Source organism: Apodemus sylvaticus, chromosome X (assembly GCF_947179515.1).
Source record: "Apodemus sylvaticus chromosome X, mApoSyl1.1, whole genome shotgun sequence".
Classification (NCBI taxonomy): domain Eukaryota; kingdom Metazoa; phylum Chordata; class Mammalia; order Rodentia; family Muridae; genus Apodemus; species Apodemus sylvaticus.
Window position 1 is genome coordinate 32,425,164 of NC_067495.1, and position 22,123 is coordinate 32,447,286.

Here is a 22,123-nt window from a genome sequence, read left to right on the forward strand (position 1 = left end):
TTTTGAACATTAAAAATAATATACATTGGGAGCAGAGTTCCGAGGTAGGGCATATATGTTAGCATGCACAGGGCCCTAGGTTCTATTCCAGCATCAAGAACCAATCAACCAAACAACCAACCAACCAACCAACCACAACTGGTTGAATCATGCTGCTTATTTGATGAAGAAAAGTTCATCGTTTCATGAAATACCATCTAATAAGTTGAGGAAAAACATTAATAGAAAAATCACCCGTTGGAATCTTTACAATATTTTAAAGTAATGATTATTAATAGATTATATCATCAGACAATGTTTAGAGAATATTTGACAGGAAACTATGCTGGTGGGCTCAGCTGGAATCAAAGTGAGACAATCATATAAGGCCTCTGACATAAAATAGGGAGTATATACATTATAAGCCATCAAATAAGAGTACCAAGAAGTTTGAATGCTCAAGTATGATGGCACATATCTAGTACTTTTACAGGCTGAGGCAGGAGGATTGAAAGTTTGAGGCTAGTCTAGGATACTTGCATTAAGTTTCAGATCAGTCTGGACTACACAGTGAGACTGTCTGTCACAAAACTATAAAACCAAATCAAGTACTATCACAAAAACAAGAATTTAAGCAAAAACCAGGAAAGAGGGATAAATTACTAAGTTATTGGCACAGTTCTCAAAGTAGACTCATTGTTATGTAACCAAGGTAGTTAAGTAACCACAGAACTGGTTTTAAATCCATTCAGTTATCAATGACAATTTGCTTGGAAAATGTCCACGCCAACTGATCATTAAGTGGTATCTCTGAAAATTAGCAAATCAGGAACAGCTTCATTCATATAAACACACCTGAAGTGCCAAATGATTGGCAGTCCTACCAAAGTAATTATACTCTTATATACGATGCCAAGACACTTTTGGACGTGAAAACCTGTTAATACTTGAATCCTACCATTCCCTAAAACATGTGTAAGAACAGTTGGGGTCTGATGCTTATATTCCCAACACTTGGGGGCTGAAGACAGAGAATAAAAATATGATCCAGTCTGAGCTACATAATGAGACACTATCTTAAAATAACACACACACACACACACACACACACCAAAAACCCAAAACCAAACCAAAAACAGAGTGAAAACAACAGTTAGAGGGGTAAGCCAAACAGATGAAAGTAGGAAAGAACTAACAAGACAGCTAGAGTGTGTGTGTACACACTAATAATGTCAAACACTCCCTGGAGAAACATTCCTTAATTCTCTCTTGTAAAATACCTCCTGATTTTTCCTTCACATTGGTCACTAACAAAGTAAGGCCACCCTAAGTAATACCCCACAGCAGCTGATATGTTTATTTAAGCATCAATTCTATACTTCCTCTACAAGAACAGAAGGTCTGCGAGACACTGAAGATCTTTTCAGTATTGTTCATTCTACATTCTCAGTATTGTAGTAAGTACTCTATTACTTGTTGAATTCATGAGTGAATAAAAGGATTAATTTCTGACAACCTGTCATGATTTAGCCACTAGAAGGGCAATCACAATCAAATGAAGAACAGTTTTAAGTGCGAGGTATGAACAAATAGGCTATGGAATAAAAGAAACTGAAGAATGGTAACAAAAATCCCCAACTACACTGAAAGAGGCTTTGTTGAAAGGATGAAAGAAGATGAAGCAGTAAATGGAAAGGAAAGCCAGGTCAAAGAAAAGGCTTGGCATTTTTTTTTTAAACACTAGAGAGTGCTAGTTGAAACTACAGGGTAGGCACTGAAATTTTGATAGTGTGAGTTCAGTGAACATTCATTTATTTAATATGTAATATGTACTTTTAAATTTTTTATTGTGTAGAATACCATGCCAAAAACCTGTCAAAACAAACAAGTGCTCACCCAAAGTACACAGCTCAATAAACAGCTACCAGGCCAAGAAACTCTCATCTAACAGAATCACCTGTTTTAGTTTGTTTCTACTTTGACCATCTGATTATAGACCTTAAAGCATAGAATTGTTTCTTTTGGTTCTAAGTCTTATTTATTCAACTTTCTTGTAAGATATCCAAATTCTTGCATGCAATTGTGGCATCTTCATTTTCTTTGCTATATGGCATAGTATGCTCATATAAAGGCCCAAACCTGATTTTATATGACTCCTGAGTAAAGACTTGTTTTAGTCAGGCATAGTGGTACATGTACACAGACCTCAGTATCGAGGAGAAGATTGAACAATCATGAATTCATGACTAGCCTGGGCTGCACAGTGAGACCTTGTCTCAAAATACAAACAAAAACAAACTGTTTATATTTGTATAATAGTGGATAAAGAAATACAACACAGAGGAATGTAATAAAGACTCAACTCTATGAATATTATCACAATCTACTCTATTATTACTAGTACAATGTCCACTATTACCAGTAACATTGTTATGAATATCTTCACATTTATTTCTTGAGTGCACTGTCATATAAACATTAAGTATATGCCTAGGAGTAAGGTAAACAGACATAGGCATGCATATGTGGTGTATGTGTATGTGTGTGTGTGTATATATATATAAAATGTGAGTACATCGCTGTCTTCAGACACACCAGAAGAGGGCATCTGATCCCATTACAGATGGTTGTGAGACACCATGTGGTTGCTGGGATTTGAACTTGGGACCTCTGGAAGAGCAGTCAGTGCTCTTAAACACTGAGCCATCTCTCCAGCCCCCTGAAGCATTTATTTTAAAGTCTTACCAAAACATATTTATTTGGGAGTACTTACTTAAGAATCATAGTCATTGTTTCCTTACGATCTTTTCCTTGGAAAGGTAGTGTACCAGTGAGCATTTCAAACTACAAAAAGGTAAAAAAGGTATTAGCCAAGAAGTATAACGTTTCAAGACTAGAGGTTAAAATTGCTAAACCATTTTCTCCTTTCTTTTGTTTAAAATTACACAAAATCATTCTATTATAGTGTTACTGAATATGCAAACTGTATCACAATAGATTAAATATACTTTTCATTTGTTTAAAGATTTATTTATTATATATAAGTATACTGTAGCTGTCTTCAGATACACCAGAAGAGGGTATCAGATCTTATTACAGATGGTTGTGAGCCATCATGTGGTTGCTGGGATTTGAACTCAGGAGATCTGGAAGAGCAGTCAGTGCACATTAAAAAAAGATTTATTTATTTTATGTATATGAGTACAGTGTAGTTGTACAGATGGTTGTGAGCCACCATGTGGTTGCTGGGAATTGAATTCTGGACCTCTGCTTGCTCCAGCCCCACTTGCTCCGGCCCAAAGATTTGTTTATTATTATATGTAAGTACACTGTAGCTGTCTTCAGAAACTCCAGAAAAGGGTGTCAGATCTCATTACAGATGGTTCTGAGCCACCATGTGGTTGCTGGGATTTGAACTCAGGACCTTTAGAAGAGCAGTCAGTGCTCTTACCCGCTGAGCCATCTCAGTAGGCCTAAATACAGTTCTTAAAATAAACATTACTTGTTTTTAAAATAAACATTAAGTTTCTATGGAGCTTTTTGAAAATTCACAAAACACAAATAACTATACAAAATATGGCAAAAATCAGCCATATTTTAAATGGCATTTGAAAAATGTAGATATGTGACTGGTCTAATAGACTTAATTTCCTATTAAGCTTTTAGAAGGGTTATTCCTAACAGACTCTAAGAGGCTTTTTGCGAAGGATAAACATTATTAATGCCTTCCAGTTTGTCTAACCTAATGACACTGTAACACAATGTTGTCACTTATAAAACTCATGCTTTGAGAACCACAAAATCAAGCAATAAGTAACATCCCCCAAACCCTAGTCTCCTAACGTTTTAGGTAAGTTTATGATTTTTGGGTTGGGGTGTATTCATCCATATTCTGGGATACATGCAGCCCATGGACTACAAGTTTGACACATATGTTAAAAAAAATCAAAGGAAATCTATTTTGGATTTACTGAATTAGGATGATATCACAGCAACCAATAGGTTCCCTAGTCCTACCCTTCAGACAACCATTTGATTTGGTTACTTAGTATTTATAACAGAAAATACTGAAAACCAAAGCACTCATTTTTCCCTCATAATATGCCCTGGTAAAACTCACTTAAAAAATAACTTCCAGCCCTTAAAAGTCAGAAATTCAAATCTTACCATCAATACACCAAAAGACCACCAGTCAGCACTCTGAGTGTGACCTCTACGGTTGACTACTTCTGGAGCCATGTATTCCACAGTGCCACAAAAAGAGTAAGCCTTCTTCTCATGGTCAATAGACTCCTTACTTAAGCCAAAATCTGCCAAAATCAATTTTGAATTAATAAATATCCAAAGTATTTTACATGAATTTTAAACTCTGAATTCCAATACTTATTTATATTTAAAAATATTAACTTAAAAATATAATAGTTGCTACTCAAAACTTTCATCATAATCAACCTTAAAGGAAACAGGAGAGAATATTTTAATAAAATGAGGATTTTTACCAGTTAACTTGATGTGACCTTCTTCATCAAGAAGTATGCTGCAAGAAAACAAAGTCAGAAAATACCTTTAAAGCACTCTACATAGGGATGTACAGAAGCAGAAATGAAAATTATTCAACTATCAGCTGACCATATTCACTCTGAATGGTTGCTTTGGCCATGAGTAATTGTAAGAAAACAATTAAACAAGCTATACTTTTTCAAGGTGCTTTAATGCTTTTCTACCTAAATCTTCTTGTCCATACATACTAGATAAGAAGTACATATTCAATCTAAACTCTCTTTTTTTGACACAATATCAGTATCTTACTTGCACTCAAGGCCTTTCTCCTGCTTCAACCTTTCAAGTGCTGGGATTACAGATTTATTTTATTATTTTATGTGTATGAGTATTTTGCTTACATCTATGTATGTGTACCATGTACATGCTTGGTGTACATGGAAACTAGAAGAGTCCATTGGATCCCCTGGGACTGGAATTACAGATGGTGTGAAGCCTCTGTGTGGGTGCTGAGAATCAAATGCAGGTCCTCTATAAGAGCTACAAGTACTTTTAACTGCTGAGCCAAATCTCCAGCCAAAGATGCTTATATTTTTTGAGATAGGTCTTGGCTATGCCATACAGGCAGGTCATGAACACCTGGACTCAAGTGATCTTCTCACCTTAACTTCTGCATACTAGGTCTACAGGTATATACTAATGTGTTTGGGTAACTTATAAAGCTATAATGGATCAGTTAAATAAATGACATGTGGCTCACACTTCAACTAATTTGTTTAAAATTATTCTTTGTATATCAGAAAAAGAAAAACAAAATAACTCCCATAGGCATGTTATATGAAATATCAGCTTCTTGATGAATGCCACTATAAGAGCTGTGGAAAGTTTGCTAAATTCACATTTAAATATTGAAAACTTAAGAATAGAATTTCTTTGAGACAGAGTTCTATGTAGTCGTGGTTTCCTAGAGCTTTCTATGTAGACCAGGATGTCCCCAGAGATCCAGCTAGTTCTGTCTCCCAAGGGCTGGGAATAAAGGTATGCATCACCAGGCCTGTCTAAGAAGAAATTTTCAATAAACAGCATTTTAGAGAAAGGATTCATTCTTCACAGAGCTAAGTAAAAGAAACAGTACAATTAGAAGAAAAATATCATCCTGAGATTGGAAAAAACTCTTCTACTAATAAGTCTTGAGACCAACTACAAAAGATTAGTTGGCCCAATGAGGAAAAAAATGTGTCTAGATTAAAACAATCTAAAAACATTTATAATGAAAAGATTTGTAATATATATGAAATGATTAAAGTTCTTTTCTTCCTTTCTGTGATAAGGATATCAATATATTTCTAGGATGACATCAGGTCTGTGCTCAAGTAATCCTCCTGCCTCAGTTTTCCTAAGAGATGTGACTATGTGAATGTTCGACTGTTCCTGGATAAATGGCTAGAATTCTTAGTTTGGGGCTGGAAACATGACTCAGCGGGTAAAGGTACTTGCCACCAATCTGATTTCAATCCCCAGGAAAACTGATTGTTGTTGGTTGTCCTCTGATTTCTACATGTACACCACTGTGTATGTGCATGCCCATACAAAATAAAGAATTGAAGATAATTTAAAACCCTTTTTAATTTGTAAAATTCTCTTTTAAATCAATGGGAAAAAAGTTGAAGCCATGAATAGGAAATCCATAAATACAAACTGCCACCCAGTAGACTTTAACTTCATTAAAAATCAACGAATGTAAGTGAAAATCAGGAGAGCTGGGCAGTGATAGTGCACTCCTTTAATCCCAGCACCCAGGAGGCAGAGATAGGCAGAGCTCAGAGTTCAAGGCTAGCCTGGTCTACATAGAGAGTTCCAGGACAGCCAGAGGTACATAGATGGATCCTGTCTCAAAACAAACAAACAAACAAAGTAAAAGAAAATAGGTTAATAAGCTGGGTGTGGTGGCCCACGCCAGTAATCCCAGCACTTGGGAGTCAGAGGCAGGTGGATTTCTGAGTTCGAGGCCAGCCTGGTCTACAGAGTGAGTTCCAGGACAACCAGGGCTACACAGAGAAACCCTGTCTCAAAAAAACCAAAAAACCAAAACACCAAAAAAAAAAAAAAAAAAGAAAGAAAGAAAATAGGTTAATAGTGTTGTTTAGTAACTAGTTTAAAAGCTTAAGATCATACAGTGTTAGCAGACATGCGAACCACAGCACTCTAATGAAGTGCTCTTGAGATCTATGGAGTTACTACATTTTATAACCTCCTTTACAACTGTATCACATTGAATTCAACTTAATAGCATGGCTCCTTACTTTTCTGGTTTTAAGTCTCTATAGATTATTCCCAGGCTATGCAGATGGTCTAAAGCAAGTGCAAGTTCAGCCAAGTAGAATTTGACATCTTCCTCTGTGAACATCACCTAAAACAAAATAATATTTCTAACTTTATTTTCTTTTTATGTCTATGATTTTTATGTAAGATCCTACATAAGACTTTAACTATTCAAACAATTTGTAAATAAGTCAATCAGATAAAGATTTAGTTACAATTTACTCATCAAAGAAATTTGCAAAATGATTAATCAGTCAAGTATAGTCACATGCTAAATGTTAACTATGCCCCATAGGAAATTTTTTTTAGCATATTAACATTTTTGTATGAGAAATGAACTTGAGAATAAATGCTAGATTGATAGTACCAATGATTAAGGGCAGTTATTGATCTATTATCAATTCCAAAAAATATGAAAGCAGCAGATTTAAAGTAAGTTTTTCATGTAAAGCACTGCTTTCAGTATAAATTCAACAGATAGGGATATAATTCTTTATGACTCAGTTTCTTGAATGACAGAATTTTGTACTACAAGAGAAATTATGATACATGCAACACTGAAATAAAATTTTAATTGAATGAGAAATAAATTAAAAAATATACATTAATTATATACCTCTTTGGATAAGCGTGTAAACAAATCTCCTCCCCTGAGAAAATCCAAAATAAGATACAACTTCCCTTCAGTTTGAAAAGCTGAATGAAGAAACAAAGTTTCTGTTTAAACCATTGTAGTTTACTTTTACAGCTTATATTAAGTCAATTCATTCACAAATAAATATTTTTAGTAAGTAAATAATACCAGAAATCTATGCTTATTTCTCCATGCTTAATTCTACACGAAAGAAAATGTTGATTCTCTTAGTTTCCATGAGAAAACATCAAATACAGTGTCTTAATATGGACCAAAGTTTTCTACTGGTAAGAGCTCCTCAAAAATGCTACCATTTTATAGATATTATCAGTAAGAAAAACTTATGCTAGAAAGTTTCTTTTTTTTTTTTACTTTTTTATTAATTGTTTTATTTATTCAGAAAGATTTCTTTAACCATGATCTAAAATACAAAACTATGCCACAGCATGGGTTGGCTATATTCAATCACATAGTATATGGATTCTATGCTTTTACACACTAAGAAGTAGCACTTGACTTTCAGAGAAAAAGAAAGGTAGGTGGTAGAATGCTGATACCGGATCTCTTCCTTGTTTTCACTTTGGGCCAACACAAATGGAATATAAAAACTGCTGCAGTGTTATTTATTTTAGTATATCTGAATATACTCAGAAGGGAAAGAAAGGGATGAGAGGTGGTTCAAAACTTACCATAATGCAATTTGACAATGAAAGGATGATTGACTTCTACCAAGATATCACGTTCCATTTTTGTTCGAACACGGTCTCGAACTATAAAAGATTACACACATGATACAATATAAGTATTTTTAAAGATAATATTAAAACAAATTATTTTTAGATCCCATTTTAAATTCAAATTTTCTTATGTGCATAAAACATGAATTTTTATTGCTGTTGAATTTTTAAAATCTTTAAAAATAACTTTTACTATATTACATAATCAAAAGCAACTGTGTATTTAAAAACTCTATGCTTTAAGTTAAAAATATATAAAGATATATTAGGTATTGGGTTTACAAACATTTTAGTTGGAGTTGTGGAAAATGATATAAAGCATGAGAGTTCTTTAAAAATAAGGCATTTCATGAAATATTCAAACAAAATCCTGAAAGAGGTTTCAATACTTTTACTAACTCTATCACCTCAATAAATAAATCACCTTAAATTCATTAAGTCTCGATAAAATGTTGCAGACTTTGTAAAAGATATATATATATCTTTATATATATATAAAATCAAATCAAGAGGTCTATTTTGAGGGAGGGAGAAAAAAGGGAAGAAAGGTGTATTAGAAATGTTATACACGTGAAAGACCAAAAGCTTTTTTCTTTTTTCTTTTTGGATTTGGTTTTTTGAGACAGGGTTTCTCTGTGTAGCCCTGGTTGTCCTGGAACTCACTCTGTAGACCAGGCTGGCCTCGAACTCAGAAATCCACCTGCCTCTGCCTCCCAAGTGCTGGGATTACAGGCGTGCGCCACCACTGCCCGGCGCTTTTTTCTTTTTTAAATTAGAAAGATATGGATTCAAATTTGTATAATCATGAGTAAGTTACTTAAACTCCCTGGAATATCAGTTACCTTTCAGATATAAAATTGGGTAATTTGACTGTATGGTTGAATTTGTGATCACTTGGATAAAGTTAATAACTAAAGCCTAGTGTGTAAGAGGTATTTAAGTAATGGATACTATCATTATTATATCAAAGCAGTAGTGTGACTAGGATTAAGGAGAAGTTTATTAGCAGTGGTAACTATTCTAGGAGTTCAGAGAAAGGCAAGGTCAGTTTTATTTGTATAGAAAGACTAGAAGTCTAGAAGAAGAGGCATGGTTAGAATACAAGCTTTAAGACTCCCAGTGGGATGGGTTCTAACAGAGACCCAGTATGGAGTGCCAACACCTGATTAGACATGGAAGCATAAATGATGACTTGGAAGGAGCTCCATCAGTGTGGAAACAGAGGGTCACTGCAGGGGAGACAGCGCAAGGAGGATTCAGACTCGTGATGAATTGAAATGCTGGGAAGAATATGGGGTTGTGGCAGAACTCTTTTTCAGAAACGAACATTTCCTGAGCAAAGCCTATAAGCTGGCTCTACAGTACATCAAAGGGCTCAGAATATAGGGGAGGGGTGAGGACTTAGTAAATGATCAGAAAACATTCCGAAAGTCGGATATAGTGGTATGTGTCTGTAATCACAGCAGTTCAGAGGTAGAGGCAGAAGCATTAGGTATTCAAAGCTATTCTCAGCTCTGTGGTGAGTTTGAGACTATCCTGTGTTACACCAGACTCTTGTCTCAAAAAAACAAAAAACAAAAAAACCCCAAACTGAACCAAAACAACAAAACCTTCCAACATTTACGTTAGTGATTAAGATAAAAAAGTGATTAAGACAAAAAAGAAAGATGGGGTGGAGGAGACAAGGTGAAACTTTAGTTTTATTCTCAAATTTAAGGGAACCAGAGATATTTAAAAAGCCTGAATACCTCACTTTGGTCACTAGGAACCATACAATGGATAGAGAATCAACTCTAGCAAGTTGTCCCCTGACTTCCACACTTGACCTCTGGGACAGTCCCCATCACACACATGAAATGTACAAATAATAATAATAATAATAACGACAACAACACCCACTGCTTTCTCCATCCTATCTTCCACCCAATTGAAATTAATGAGTCAGGAATAGGAATCAATTCCTCTTCTTGGCTATGCAGCTCTGCCTTATTAATTGAAACATTCACCTAATGTATCAAATTAATTATCAATCTGTGATTTCATTATCTTGTCATCCTTATTGTATCTAACAGGCCCTGTTTATTTTCATGTGAATGAATCTTATCATAATGGCTGCCTGATAATTCTGTTCTAGCCTGGTTTAAGTCTTTTTTTCTTAATTGTGGTTAACTATATCATTTGTGATAAGTTCCCATTAAAGTTGAATTCTAAAATTCTAGCTCTTAGAGTACACAAAGTTCATGCATCATTTAAATACCACCCCTTTGCCTAATTAGTAGTAAAATCACACACCAACATATCTATTGTATGTACCCTTTTCCTTTCTTCCACAATGAAAAGCTTTTTGTTTTTTTTTCTTTCTTAATCATGGTCTTAGTATGTACCCTGTGGTAGCCTTGAAGGGGAGATACTTTCCTCTGCCTACTGAGTTCTGGAATTACAGGAAGCACCACCATGTTCAACAACAACAACAAAAAGACTCATTTAGGAGTGAAGAACTACAGCTTACTAGCTTTGAGTTATCTTGGTCATGGAGATTGTTTTGTCAGACAGAACTATAATAACACTAACCTGGTCCCTTTTTGTTATATAAAAAAATTATACTATAATCTAGAATTTTGGTTATTCACATTTTATTTTTTAAAGATTTATTTATTATTCTAAGTACACTGTAGCTGTCTTCAGACACACCAGAAGAGGGTGTCAGATCCCATTACAGATGGCTTAACCGCCGAGCCATCTTTCCTGCCCTTGTTGAAATGTTTTTTAAAAAAATTATTATTTATTTATTTGTGGTGTGTGTGTGTGTGTGTGTGTGTGTGCATGTGTGTGTGTGTGTCCGTTCTGGAGCTGGAGTTACAAGAGGGTGTGAGCTGCCAGACATGGGTTCTGGGAACCAAACTCCAGTCCTTTGGAAGAGTAGTGAGCACTCTTCATGGCTGAACCCTCTCTTTAGCCTCATGGTTTATTTTTTATTATCATATACTCACTGTATAAAATAATGGGTTTCCTTATGACATTTTATACATGTAACATATTTTTATTATGTTCATTACTCTATTACGCTCTTTTATCCCATCCTCTCCCAACCTCTTTCCAAGTAGTCTCTAGAACACATAGTACTTTTTTAATCAGATAACTTCTAAAGTGTTAATGCATATTCAACATGGCAAAGTGAGATTTCTCTAACAGTTATTAGATTTAAATCTCTTTGTCTTGAATATGAGAGTGAATAAAAAATGCTGTTTGTATTTCTAGGACTATATAGAGAAAACTGTTTTAAGTAATGATGCCTAGTCTTTTAGGCTGATAGACCAATACAACTCCCCATTAAATTGATCTAATGCCATTAACTTCTAGTTGATCGCACTCAGTATTTTAGTAGAAACTCAGAAATGTAAAGAGACTTTTGGGTAAACATGAGTTAATTATTCCTAGAGCCCCACCAAAAGGACATTAATAGAAAAATAATAGTAGCAAGCTCTTAGATATAAGGTCTACATTTTGAGACTCTTCATGGGCGCCTAGCATCACTGAAATACCAACCATACAGATACAGATGTATGGAAAGCCCCAATTTATACATTAGGCCCAGGAAAAGAGAAATAAAAACAAATAATAAAGTTCTTTGAGTGTGTTCTCATGTCAAATTTTCACTTAAAAGAAGTACTTTATGGATTCTCTTTGGCATGTCTGAATTACCAACTTCATCAATTTTGTGTTTTGGAGCAATAATTAACATATTTTTCCTTGAAATTTCCTAGAAAACAAGATAAAATCAAATATCAAAACAAAAGAAAAGCCAAAATCCCAGAAAGGATAAAATTAATAAAGCTTAGGAAATTATCCAAGAATCTCAGCATACACAAAGACTAAGTGTTATAAAATAAAGAATACATAACAAAAAACTTCCACAAAATTAGAATATATGTGTTCCTAGTTTCAAAGGAAACACACCACATACAGTATGAAATTTTACATTACACATCAAAAGATACTACTCCATAAATTTCAAGACACAAGGATAAAGAAGATTTTACCCATAGACTTCTGGAGAGAAAAAGTTGCTTACATACAAAGAACTGGCAAACATTTTATGTGTATGAGTGGTTTGCCTGTATGCCCATGTCCCACATTCATGCAGTTCTTGTGAAGGCCAGAAGATGGCAGTCGAGTCCCTTGAAACTAGAGTTATAGACAGTAGCTGAGCTATCTTGTGGATACTAGGAAATGAACCTAGCTTCTCTGGAAGAGCATCAAGTGCTCAACAACATTTATTTTAATCATATCTTCTATTAATCGTGATACATCAATTTTGTAAACATTCACTTTTCAATATCTATAACTATAAATGTTTCTGTGAATATTTTCAACTCATTTTGTGATTCTATTTCCTCAGGTTAATTTAGCAGCATTAATAACTTTGTACTTATTGCAAAACTGCTTTCTAATGATCCTATCATATGAAATAACTCATTATTATTTAGCATGTATTTAAATATGCATATTATTTAATATGTATTTCTATTTTAAGCCACTAAGTCATTTCCCCAAAGATTTAAAAATATTATTTTATTGTTTTTTAATGTGTATGGGTCTTTTGCCTGCTTATATGTCTCTGCATCACTTGTGTGTGTTTAGTGCCCACAAAGGTCAGAAGAACACAGTAGAGCCTCTGGGACTGGAGTTACAGATGGCTGTGAGCCACCATGTTAGGTGCTGAGAACTGAACTGAACCCGGGTCTTCTGGAAGAACAGCCAGCATGATTAACCACTGAACCCTCTCATTAGCCCCTCCTTAGCAACTTTTACTCAAAGTCCTTTACTTAGGTTGTAATAGTATGTCTTATCAATTACCTTTACCATTAGTTTTACATTTACTAATTGCAATTGTACTACAAGGGATTTCCTTTCTTCATTATTTATGGATTAACTACAGATTATTCTTTAGTAAACTATTACTATTATTAATTATTGTAGTAGTCAAACTATCCCAGATTTATTAAGTAGCAGTACCTTAGACAACTCTGTATGTATATTTTTTTCTGTGTAAGAGTGTGTATATATGATATATGTGTATGTGGTATGCACATACATGTGTATGTGTGTGTGTGTGTATGTGTGTGTGTGTGTATGTGCGTCTATGCATGTTAGTCAGTCAGAGGAGGCTATTGGGTGTCCTGCTCTGCCACTCACTGCCTTATTATCTTAAAATGGGAACTCTCACTGAACCTATAGCTAGAGAACCCCAGATATTCTCCACGCTCTGCCCCAAACTGCTGAGGTTCCAGGCATGCATGTCATCACACTGAGTTTTTGTGTAGGTGCTGGGATCCCAACTTGGGTCCTTATACTTTCCCACTAAGTGCTTACAAACGAATCCATCACCCCAGTACCTCAACTTTGGACATTAATACAATATTTGAGGTCTAATTTTTTTCTGTTCCCTATTCAAACTAATTTATATTATATGAAAGGTTAATTAAAATATTTATGTGCACAGCAAAATTTTGTATGCATGCCTGGGTACCACATGTGTGCCTGATATCTGAGGAGACTAGAAAGGCTATCAGATCTCCTAGGACTGGAGTTACAACTACTTATGAGCCACCATGCAGGTAATGAGAATAGAACCCAGATCCTCTGTAAGGGTAGCTACTAGTCTTAACCACTGAGTCCCTAAATTTTTTTATTGTCAAACTGCTTGTTGAAATTTGTACATCTCCTTCTAATGTTTTTTATGTTAAATAATTATGAAATTTAGATAGGATGAAGTCTGTTATGGTATAAGATTTAGAATCTAGACTAATGGTTTTTCAAATATTTAAAAATAACTTGTGAAACCATTATTTCCATTTCCCACTGTTGTACATACTGGCTTTAGCATACAGAATAGCAGGTACTCAATATTTGTGACAGATATAATAAAATTTAATATATATTTTAGTATTTTATTTGCAATATTTTTCCAAATTATCACTGCTGTAAATAAGCTTTAATATTGGAGAGAGCTGTTCCTTTCTTATTTTTCTTTTCCAAAATATTCTTTAAGGTATATTTTCAAGCAAAACTTTCCTTCATTTTGTTAAGTTTTAGGGACAAATCAACTGGAATATGGATGCTAAGCTAACTAATTAGAAAGATAAAGGGGTATATAATCAATAACTTTCTCTCATAGGACTTGGGTATTTATTTATATTAGGTTTTCAGTTTTATAATTTCCTCCATATATTATATACAACATTAATCTTTTTTTTTCCGAGACAGGGTTTCTCTGTGTAGCCCTGGCTGTCCTGGAACTCACTCACAGGCTGGCCTCGAACTCAGAAGTCTGCCTGCCTCTGCTTCCCAAGTGCTGGGATTACAGACATGCGCCACCACTGCCCGGCTAACATAAATCACGTTAACTAAAGAACAAGAAACTTCTCTTGCTTTTGTGAACTAACTGTCAGAGTTCCACCTATGTGAATATGAATTTATGACATGGGATTCAGGAGTATAAAATTTCAAAGGCAGGAATTAAAAGCTAGAATGCTGAAAACTTTAGTTACCTAGTTCTAGCAAGAGTCAAGTAAGTGGTAATGCCACAAAAGTAAAGTATATATAGGGCAGGATAAAGAACAAGAAAAATGAAAACAAAGGAGGATGATTTTTTTTAAGAACATGGTTCTGATTTAGAAATTTCTTGGCATTATATCTACACTGAATGACTGGGTACACTTGAAATAATAAATGATCAATACAGATATTTTCTTGGGTATTTTAATGTTTTATTGATTACAGGTATATTTAGGAGAAAACTCCCCTGGCATTAGGAATCAATATCTCAACTATTTAGAAACTGAAGATGTGGCAAGTAAGCAGTACTAGTATATAAAAGGAGGACTGAAGTATTGAAAATCTATGTGTATCTCTTCTAAATGTCTCCTTACCTACCAGATTCACGTCCTATATTACATTTTTTTTTTAAATCAGTCAGAAACTTGTTTGGAGACCAGAGGTCAGGACAACAAAATACTAAAAACTTAAAGCTATTTTGCATCTAGGTAATTAGTACATTTTCCAAAAATATTCAGCTAATTATTTGAAAATGAATCAAAGTTTTAATCTTTTCAACTTCTACTTGCCTAAAGCCCAAGATGAATTCATAGTCCTTCCTTTCTAACATGACAAGCCCTGCTCTTAACAGTAATATGACTCTTAGTCCAGTAGGAAAAAGCCACTAAAAGCCAGTCTAAATTTAAAGTGTTAACAAGAGCCAATTCAGAACATTAGTAAGTAGCCCCAGGGTCACGGGAGCACTCTGGAGGCCTGTCAGTTTGTTTAGGTTACATGAACATGGCGAACAGCGGCAGCACTCACCTTTCAGTGTGGCCTTCTTTAATACCTTCATGGCATAAAGCTGTCTAGCATCAGAGCCTGAGATTTTTTTAACTAAGAAAACCTGCATTTAAATGACAGAAAATAAATATTACAAAGAATTACAAGCCATATTCCTTTATTACAGCCAAGACCCCATTTATATATGTACACACATATATACACATATATATTCTACTATATCATAGATGTATTTTGTACAAAATATTGAAGTTTCAAACAGTTGTTATAGATTGATATTTCAACGTAAGTTCATCATTTTTTCTTTTTCATTTTGTTGTTTGCCAGTTCCCTAGGAGCATGTAATACGCAGAATAAGACAAATAACTCAACTATGACTATAGAAGCTAAGAATAACTCCACACACTCAAAATATACCACAGGAAGTGTTGGATATGCTTTATCAAAACAAAATTCTTCTGAGTCCCTCAATTTTTCCAGGTGCTAGGGTTGTAACTTAAGGTCTCATTCGAACTAGGCAGACACTTTCCTACCAAGCCATAGCCCGAGTTCCACATCACAATTTCTTGCTTCTTCCGTTTTTTTAAAACTCATATTCACCTCCTCCATGACCTTCTTGCCATCATGCCCTTCCTAAGCTGTCTATTTTCAAGTCTTTTTATGGTGAGCCAATGAATTTAATTAGGGTTGCTCATGGGAGCATGGACAGCTTACCAGTGGCTATGCTAGTAAAAAACAATGCCTCCCTTCCTGAGCAAACATCAATTGTCTGTGATTCCTCAGGGAGGGGCGGGCTCTCCTGAATGGCCTCTATCAAAATTCTACACTGGGGTATCTTGTGACAAACTTCTGTTGACACATTATTTACAGATGAAGAGTCTTTTCTGTGTATGAAAAGTATACACACATCTATGTCACTGCTAGAGAAAGAGTAATTTAAAACATTGCTAATGAAGAATATTAGTCAAATATTTAATATAACACTACCTTCTTACCAACAAATCATCATATACATCAAAATATGAAGAACGAGGCTTAAGATCATTATTTAGCATCTTCAATTTCTGTATATTTGAAGATATTTTTTAAAAGAGTGTAGGGTTTAGGCAAAATAAATAAGATATGCTTTAAACAGCTCATAGTTATTCTGTAATATGGTTGACACAAACACTATCAAGACATCATACTTATTTTAACTACTACATTCTTGACCATTTCCACTAAGCACTAAAGAGACCTGCAAAATAGACCTGAAATTTAGTGTGTGTGTGTGTGTGTGTGTGTGTGTGTGTGTGTGTGTGTGTATGTGTAGTATATGATAGAGAAAAATGCTGGGTGTTCTGTTCCACCTAATTCCTTTGAGACAGAAGCCAGCAAGCCCTAGTGACTTTCCTGTTTCTGCCCTTCCTAGTGCTGTGGTCACAGATACACAGGGCCACACTGGGTTTTTTACATTGGTGCTTTGGATTTGAACTGTGGGCTTCAATGCTTGTGTAGCAAGTGCTATTACTGAGTCATCTCTCCAGCTTCTGAGCCTGAATTTTAACCTATTTCCTCTACCTATTCTTTCAAATCAAGCAAAGTTCCTTTTTTTGTTTTGTTTTGCTTTTTGAGATTGGGTCTTATTCTGTATAACACTGGCTGGTGTGGAATTCAGAATAATGGGCCAGCCTCAGCTTCCCAACTGCTGGGAATTCTAGATGTGAGCCGCCACCATGCCTGACTGAAAGCAGTGTTCTCAAGCTGCTACAGTGGGAAGAAGAGAAATAATTACAAACAAGATTTAAGTTTCGGGTCAGCTTTCAATGATCTGACTTACTCTATGTGATTAACACAAAAATCTCAAAATAATTTATCTAATTGATTCTCAGGCAAGGTAAAATTTTGTTATTTTGCAAATCAGTACAAAGGCAATGAGTAATGAAATCAAAGGAAAAGCACCACATCTGACTGACACCAGACCTCCAGAGGCAGAGTGCAAACTCTTGCACTGTCTTCTCTCTGTCAGCACTAAGCCCCACCTAACAGCTCTTTTAGTCAATTATGTGAAGCTGATCTAGGAGGAGAAAAGCATTTTTTTTAATAAGGGTGGTTCTAAGGTAGACTGCTGTTCAAATGTTAAAGGTAATCAGATATTAGTAATAAGTATGAATAAAAATATATTCTAACTAGGTAAACTTAATTATGAGATTGCCCTATTAATGTCTATCCCATCCTAAAAGGAAACTTTGTATAGCTTCTAAACTTGTTACAGTTCTTTGAAAGTACCTTCTTAACTACTTTTAGCACTTCTGAACTTCCACAGTGCCTTCAAAAGCATCTGCAGTGCAGCATCATGACAATCTGGGCAAGTAGGCCCACTAAACAATGCCAGTTTATAGTTGCCCAAATCAGGGCTTAGAGCAATCAAACCATTTGCCTGGCGTCACAGTGGAACAAGATCCAGGTCAGATATCCAGTTCCGGGTTCCTGCTCAAGGAATTCTTTAACTTAAGCCAGTGAGCCTCCAGGCTCAGTGAGAGCAGCAGGGGTCCTCACTTGCCCACGCAGCTATTATAGACTCTGACAGGTCATCCTGCTTCCTTGGTTTACACTGGCCTTTAAGGATGAGTAAGAAAGAAGACACCCTATTTTAATGTTTGCTATTTATAGTGAGGCATTTAAAGTACTTTTACGGAAATAAAGGGAGAAGCATTCGAATTCCTTGGAACTTAAATATTGTGTTCCCTGAAACCTAATGTATAAAAATAAACTCATCTATTTGGGTTTGTTGAACAGTATGGCAATATGGTTAATGCCAGACATTATGTGTTTGGCCTTGTATCATTTAATTCTCACCATAACCCTGTGAGGTCAGCACTATGACTCATTAATGTTTTTCAGAATTAGATGTTAGGCGTCGTACTACTCAAGGGAGCTCTAGGCTAGTGGGAGAGATACCCAATAAGCAGTTTCACAAATGAGGAAGTGCAACTGCAGTAAGTGTCAAAAAGTAGAGGTATAGAATGTTCTTAGAGGGTATCACAAGAATGACAGGTAGGGTGGCAGGGAAGTCTTCGCTAAGATCACAGGCTCAACAGCCCACCAGGTGAAGAAAGATTAGGCCAAACTAAAGGCCAGCAGGGGTCAGAACAGAGTAGAACAGAAGTATAAAAACTGGTGTTTTAGAGGGGTCTAGGGGTTAGACTAATGAGCTCCTCTGCAATTTTAAGAAATTGTCTTTATCATAAAAACAAAGTAGGGCAGCTGAGGAAGTAAAGGGGGTACAATAGTAGTTTATGGTAGTTCTCATGTACATAATTGGGGTTAACTTTTTTTGGAAGATACTCTTAAAATACTCTTTGACTAGACCAGGGGAAGGTAGAGACCACATATTCTAGAGAGGTGGCAATGGAGGATAGAATTGTATGAATCCAAAATTATTTACTAAATCCACAGGATCTGGTGACAGATCATATTGGCTGGGGTGGTGTATGACATGGCGGGATTGGGGGTGGAGAAGGAAAGGGAGGAAGGAGCAGACTTGGAAAGCTGTTAAGAAGGCCTCTTTGGTTTCTGGCCTGTTTAACTGGTTGCCATTCATAGTGACAGAGAAAAACTGAAGTAGGATAGGTTTGGGGGTAGGAAAGATTATGAGTTTCGTCTTAGACACACCAAGCATAAAATAAAATGACTTTGAGACATAAATGGGGGTGAAGAGTAGCTATGGAACGAGTTCAGACCTTGGAGAAAAAACTTAGGTTGGAAATATAAATCTGTGACGTCAGCAGCATGTGAGTTACAATTAATACAGGAGCATGGAGAAAACCAGTTAGCGAGTAGTACAAAGAGATGGCAGTTTAGAATCCAACATCAATGAACTTCCATATCTAGTGACATAGTAGAACATGGTTTACACTTATAACATTATATTCTGCTGTCTATTGAGTCTATATTTAGATTAAAAGTATGCTATATGTTTAAAAGTGGTTAAACAACCCTAACAAATTATCTGTTAGCAAACTGCTACTAAACAGCTTCAATAAAATACACAAGTGAGATCTGCTAATGCCATTTTGATGCTTACAGGCCATGACATCTTCCAACATTTTATTAAGAGAGAGGTGTTAAGGAAGGACTGTACTGTCAAAGTTGTGTGCAATCTCAGAATATCTTTTTTTCCTGCTGAGACTCTGTCTAGAAAAATCAAGTGGGAAGTGGAGGCAGGAGTGCTGTTGGGAATTCAAAGTTAGTGTGGGCTAGAGGAGACCCTGTCTTATAACAATAATTGCAACAATAGAAACAGAAAGAGGAGACTATATGAAGGGAATAGCTTGTGATTTTTAATCATTTAGAAAACAAGAGAGCTGGGAATGCAGTTTAACAATAGCCCTGAAGCCCTAAGCCTTATCACAGACACAAAACAAAACCGACCAACCTGTCTATACATCTACCCAAGTAGGGTAACAAGAAAGGACAGTCTTAAAAGATAGAATGAGTATGAACATTGCCAATTTACTAAGGTTTCTACTGCAGTTCTGAATAATTCTATTCATCTTTTTTTTTTCTACTTAGTAAAAAATATAAAAGAAAATGTTGCTGGTAAAAAGACTGGTAGCATTTCATAAAATATTTGTTTTCCAACATGATAAAACATCCATGAATTCTAAAAACTCTTCTCTTTTTTGAGAAAGGTTCTCACTCTAGTCAAAGTTGGCCTTGGATTCACCAAATCTCCTAGGCTGGCTTCAAACGCATGCCAATCATCCAGTTTCATCCTTCTAGTTGTTGGGATTACCAACCCAAGACATTAACTCCTTTTAAATCTGAATATCTTTTAATTTGGATTCAGTTCCTTTTAACATTTTTTTGAGATAGGGTCTTATGCAGCTTAGGTTGACCTCAAATTCTCTATCATTCTTCTGCCTCTACCTCTTGAGTGCTGGGATTATAGGCTTATGACATCAGGTCCTGCTTTCCTTGTAACTTTGTTTTGTTTTTTGACATAGTCTCTCTATAGTCCCGGCTGTCCTGGAAGTTGCTATGTAGATCAGGCTGCTCCTGAAGAACTCACAGAGATCCTCCTGTCTACCTGAGTACTGGGATTTAAAGGCATGTGCCATTATGCCAGGCCTCCTTGTAACTTTTAAATCTAAATCTTATGAGCTATAGCTTTCTTTAATATGTATATTTTGTTATTTATAAAATATTTATTTTCATTTTTTATTTACATTTATCTATGTCTACAGCTGTGAATGTTTCCACAGAGGAGAGAAGAGGGTGTCTGAGCACTTGAAGCTAGTTGGAGTTACAGGTAGTTGTGAGCTGTGCTAGGAACAAAAACCTGGTCAAGACACAGTCTCAGAAAACACTCTGATGTCTGGCTCTTAGAATCTTTAACCACAGTCTTCCAAAATATTCCCTGGGCCTAAGGTTGGGGAATGTTTGTAAATTTATTCATGGGAATACATCTCTATAGCATTCTACATTTTTTATTGGCCGTGATTTTCTCTATTACTCTCCGTCTTTTACAAAGAGAAGTTTCCTTGATGAAGGGTTCAGACTTCACTATCTGTGAGAACAGCAAACATTCTTAATGACCGAATCATCTCTCCAGACCCATCTTGTACATTTTAATGGATACATAACTATTTATGGGGCATAATGTGGCAATTTGATAATTCTATACAATGTATAACGGCTACATCTGAGTAATTACTATTTTTGTATCTTTAAACATGTATAGCCAGTTGTCATGGTCCATGTCTATAATCCTTAGAACTTGGGAGACTGAAACAGGAAGACTGTATGTTCAAGACCTGCCTGGGCTATATAGTAAGATCTTATGCTCCCCAAATATTAACTTTTTTTTGCTGAGAACCTTCAAACTTCTCTTCTAATAAAACATATCATGAATTGTTATTAGCTCTAGTCATTCTACTGTGCTATAGAACACAAGATCCTATTTCTTCTCTGTATCTAATGTTGATACTCATTAGCTAGCTTCCCCCTATCCCTAGCCTTGTGTGATTAGCACTCTACTTTCTACTTTTATGGAATTTCAATAAACATTGTTTATAGCAAACATCTATGACTTACCTTTCCAAATGATCCCTGCCCTAATACTTTTAAAAGCTCAAACTGGGAAGGATCTGCCTTTTCATGTCCTTCCTTCACATGATGTGTGATTGCAATTTCTTTGATACTGCCTTCTTCCTGTTAAGGGAAATATAGAGACAACACACTGTCAGCCAGAATGACTCTCATTAGGAACCAAAAAATCTTAACTTAATATAGCATATAAGAATCTCTTGAATTAATTCACAAAACTCCTCTTTGTTGATTTATCAAGTAAACAGGAAATGTACAAGTAATTATACTTTCAAGTTAAATGCTAGAGAATATTAGACCATATCAGCTTCTATATGATATTAGCACTAATTATTTGCAAGTCTTCATTCTTTCTATTGGAGATAATTAGAATAATTTTGAACAAAAGTGTATGAGAACATTTGAGAATACCCGATTAGAGTACTGTACTGTGTCTGGTGTATGACTATATCAGGTGGACCAAATGCCATATATTAAGACATGTTTGTTAGGGAGAGGGACTAAAAACTGTTCTAGGGTA

General features: G+C 35.4%; 1 protein-coding gene across 6 annotated transcripts in view; it reads right to left on the bottom strand.

Annotated features, from left to right (window-relative positions):
• Positions 1-22,123, bottom strand: part of Rps6ka3 (ribosomal protein S6 kinase A3) — a 105,149-nt gene that overhangs the window by 29,636 nt on the left and 53,390 nt on the right. For all 6 annotated transcript variants that reach the window (XM_052170423.1, XM_052170428.1, XM_052170426.1 and 3 more), the window contains 8 exons: positions 21,592-21,708; positions 15,535-15,616; positions 8,125-8,205; positions 7,418-7,497; positions 6,783-6,889; positions 4,479-4,516; positions 4,147-4,289; positions 2,753-2,823 (listed from right to left, as the gene is read on the bottom strand). In XM_052170423.1, the coding sequence (XP_052026383.1) occupies positions 2,753-2,823; positions 4,147-4,289; positions 4,479-4,516; positions 6,783-6,889; positions 7,418-7,497; positions 8,125-8,205; positions 15,535-15,616; positions 21,592-21,708 (719 nt within the window). The remainder of the gene's footprint in view (positions 1-2,752; positions 2,824-4,146; positions 4,290-4,478; positions 4,517-6,782; positions 6,890-7,417; positions 7,498-8,124; positions 8,206-15,534; positions 15,617-21,591; positions 21,709-22,123) is intronic.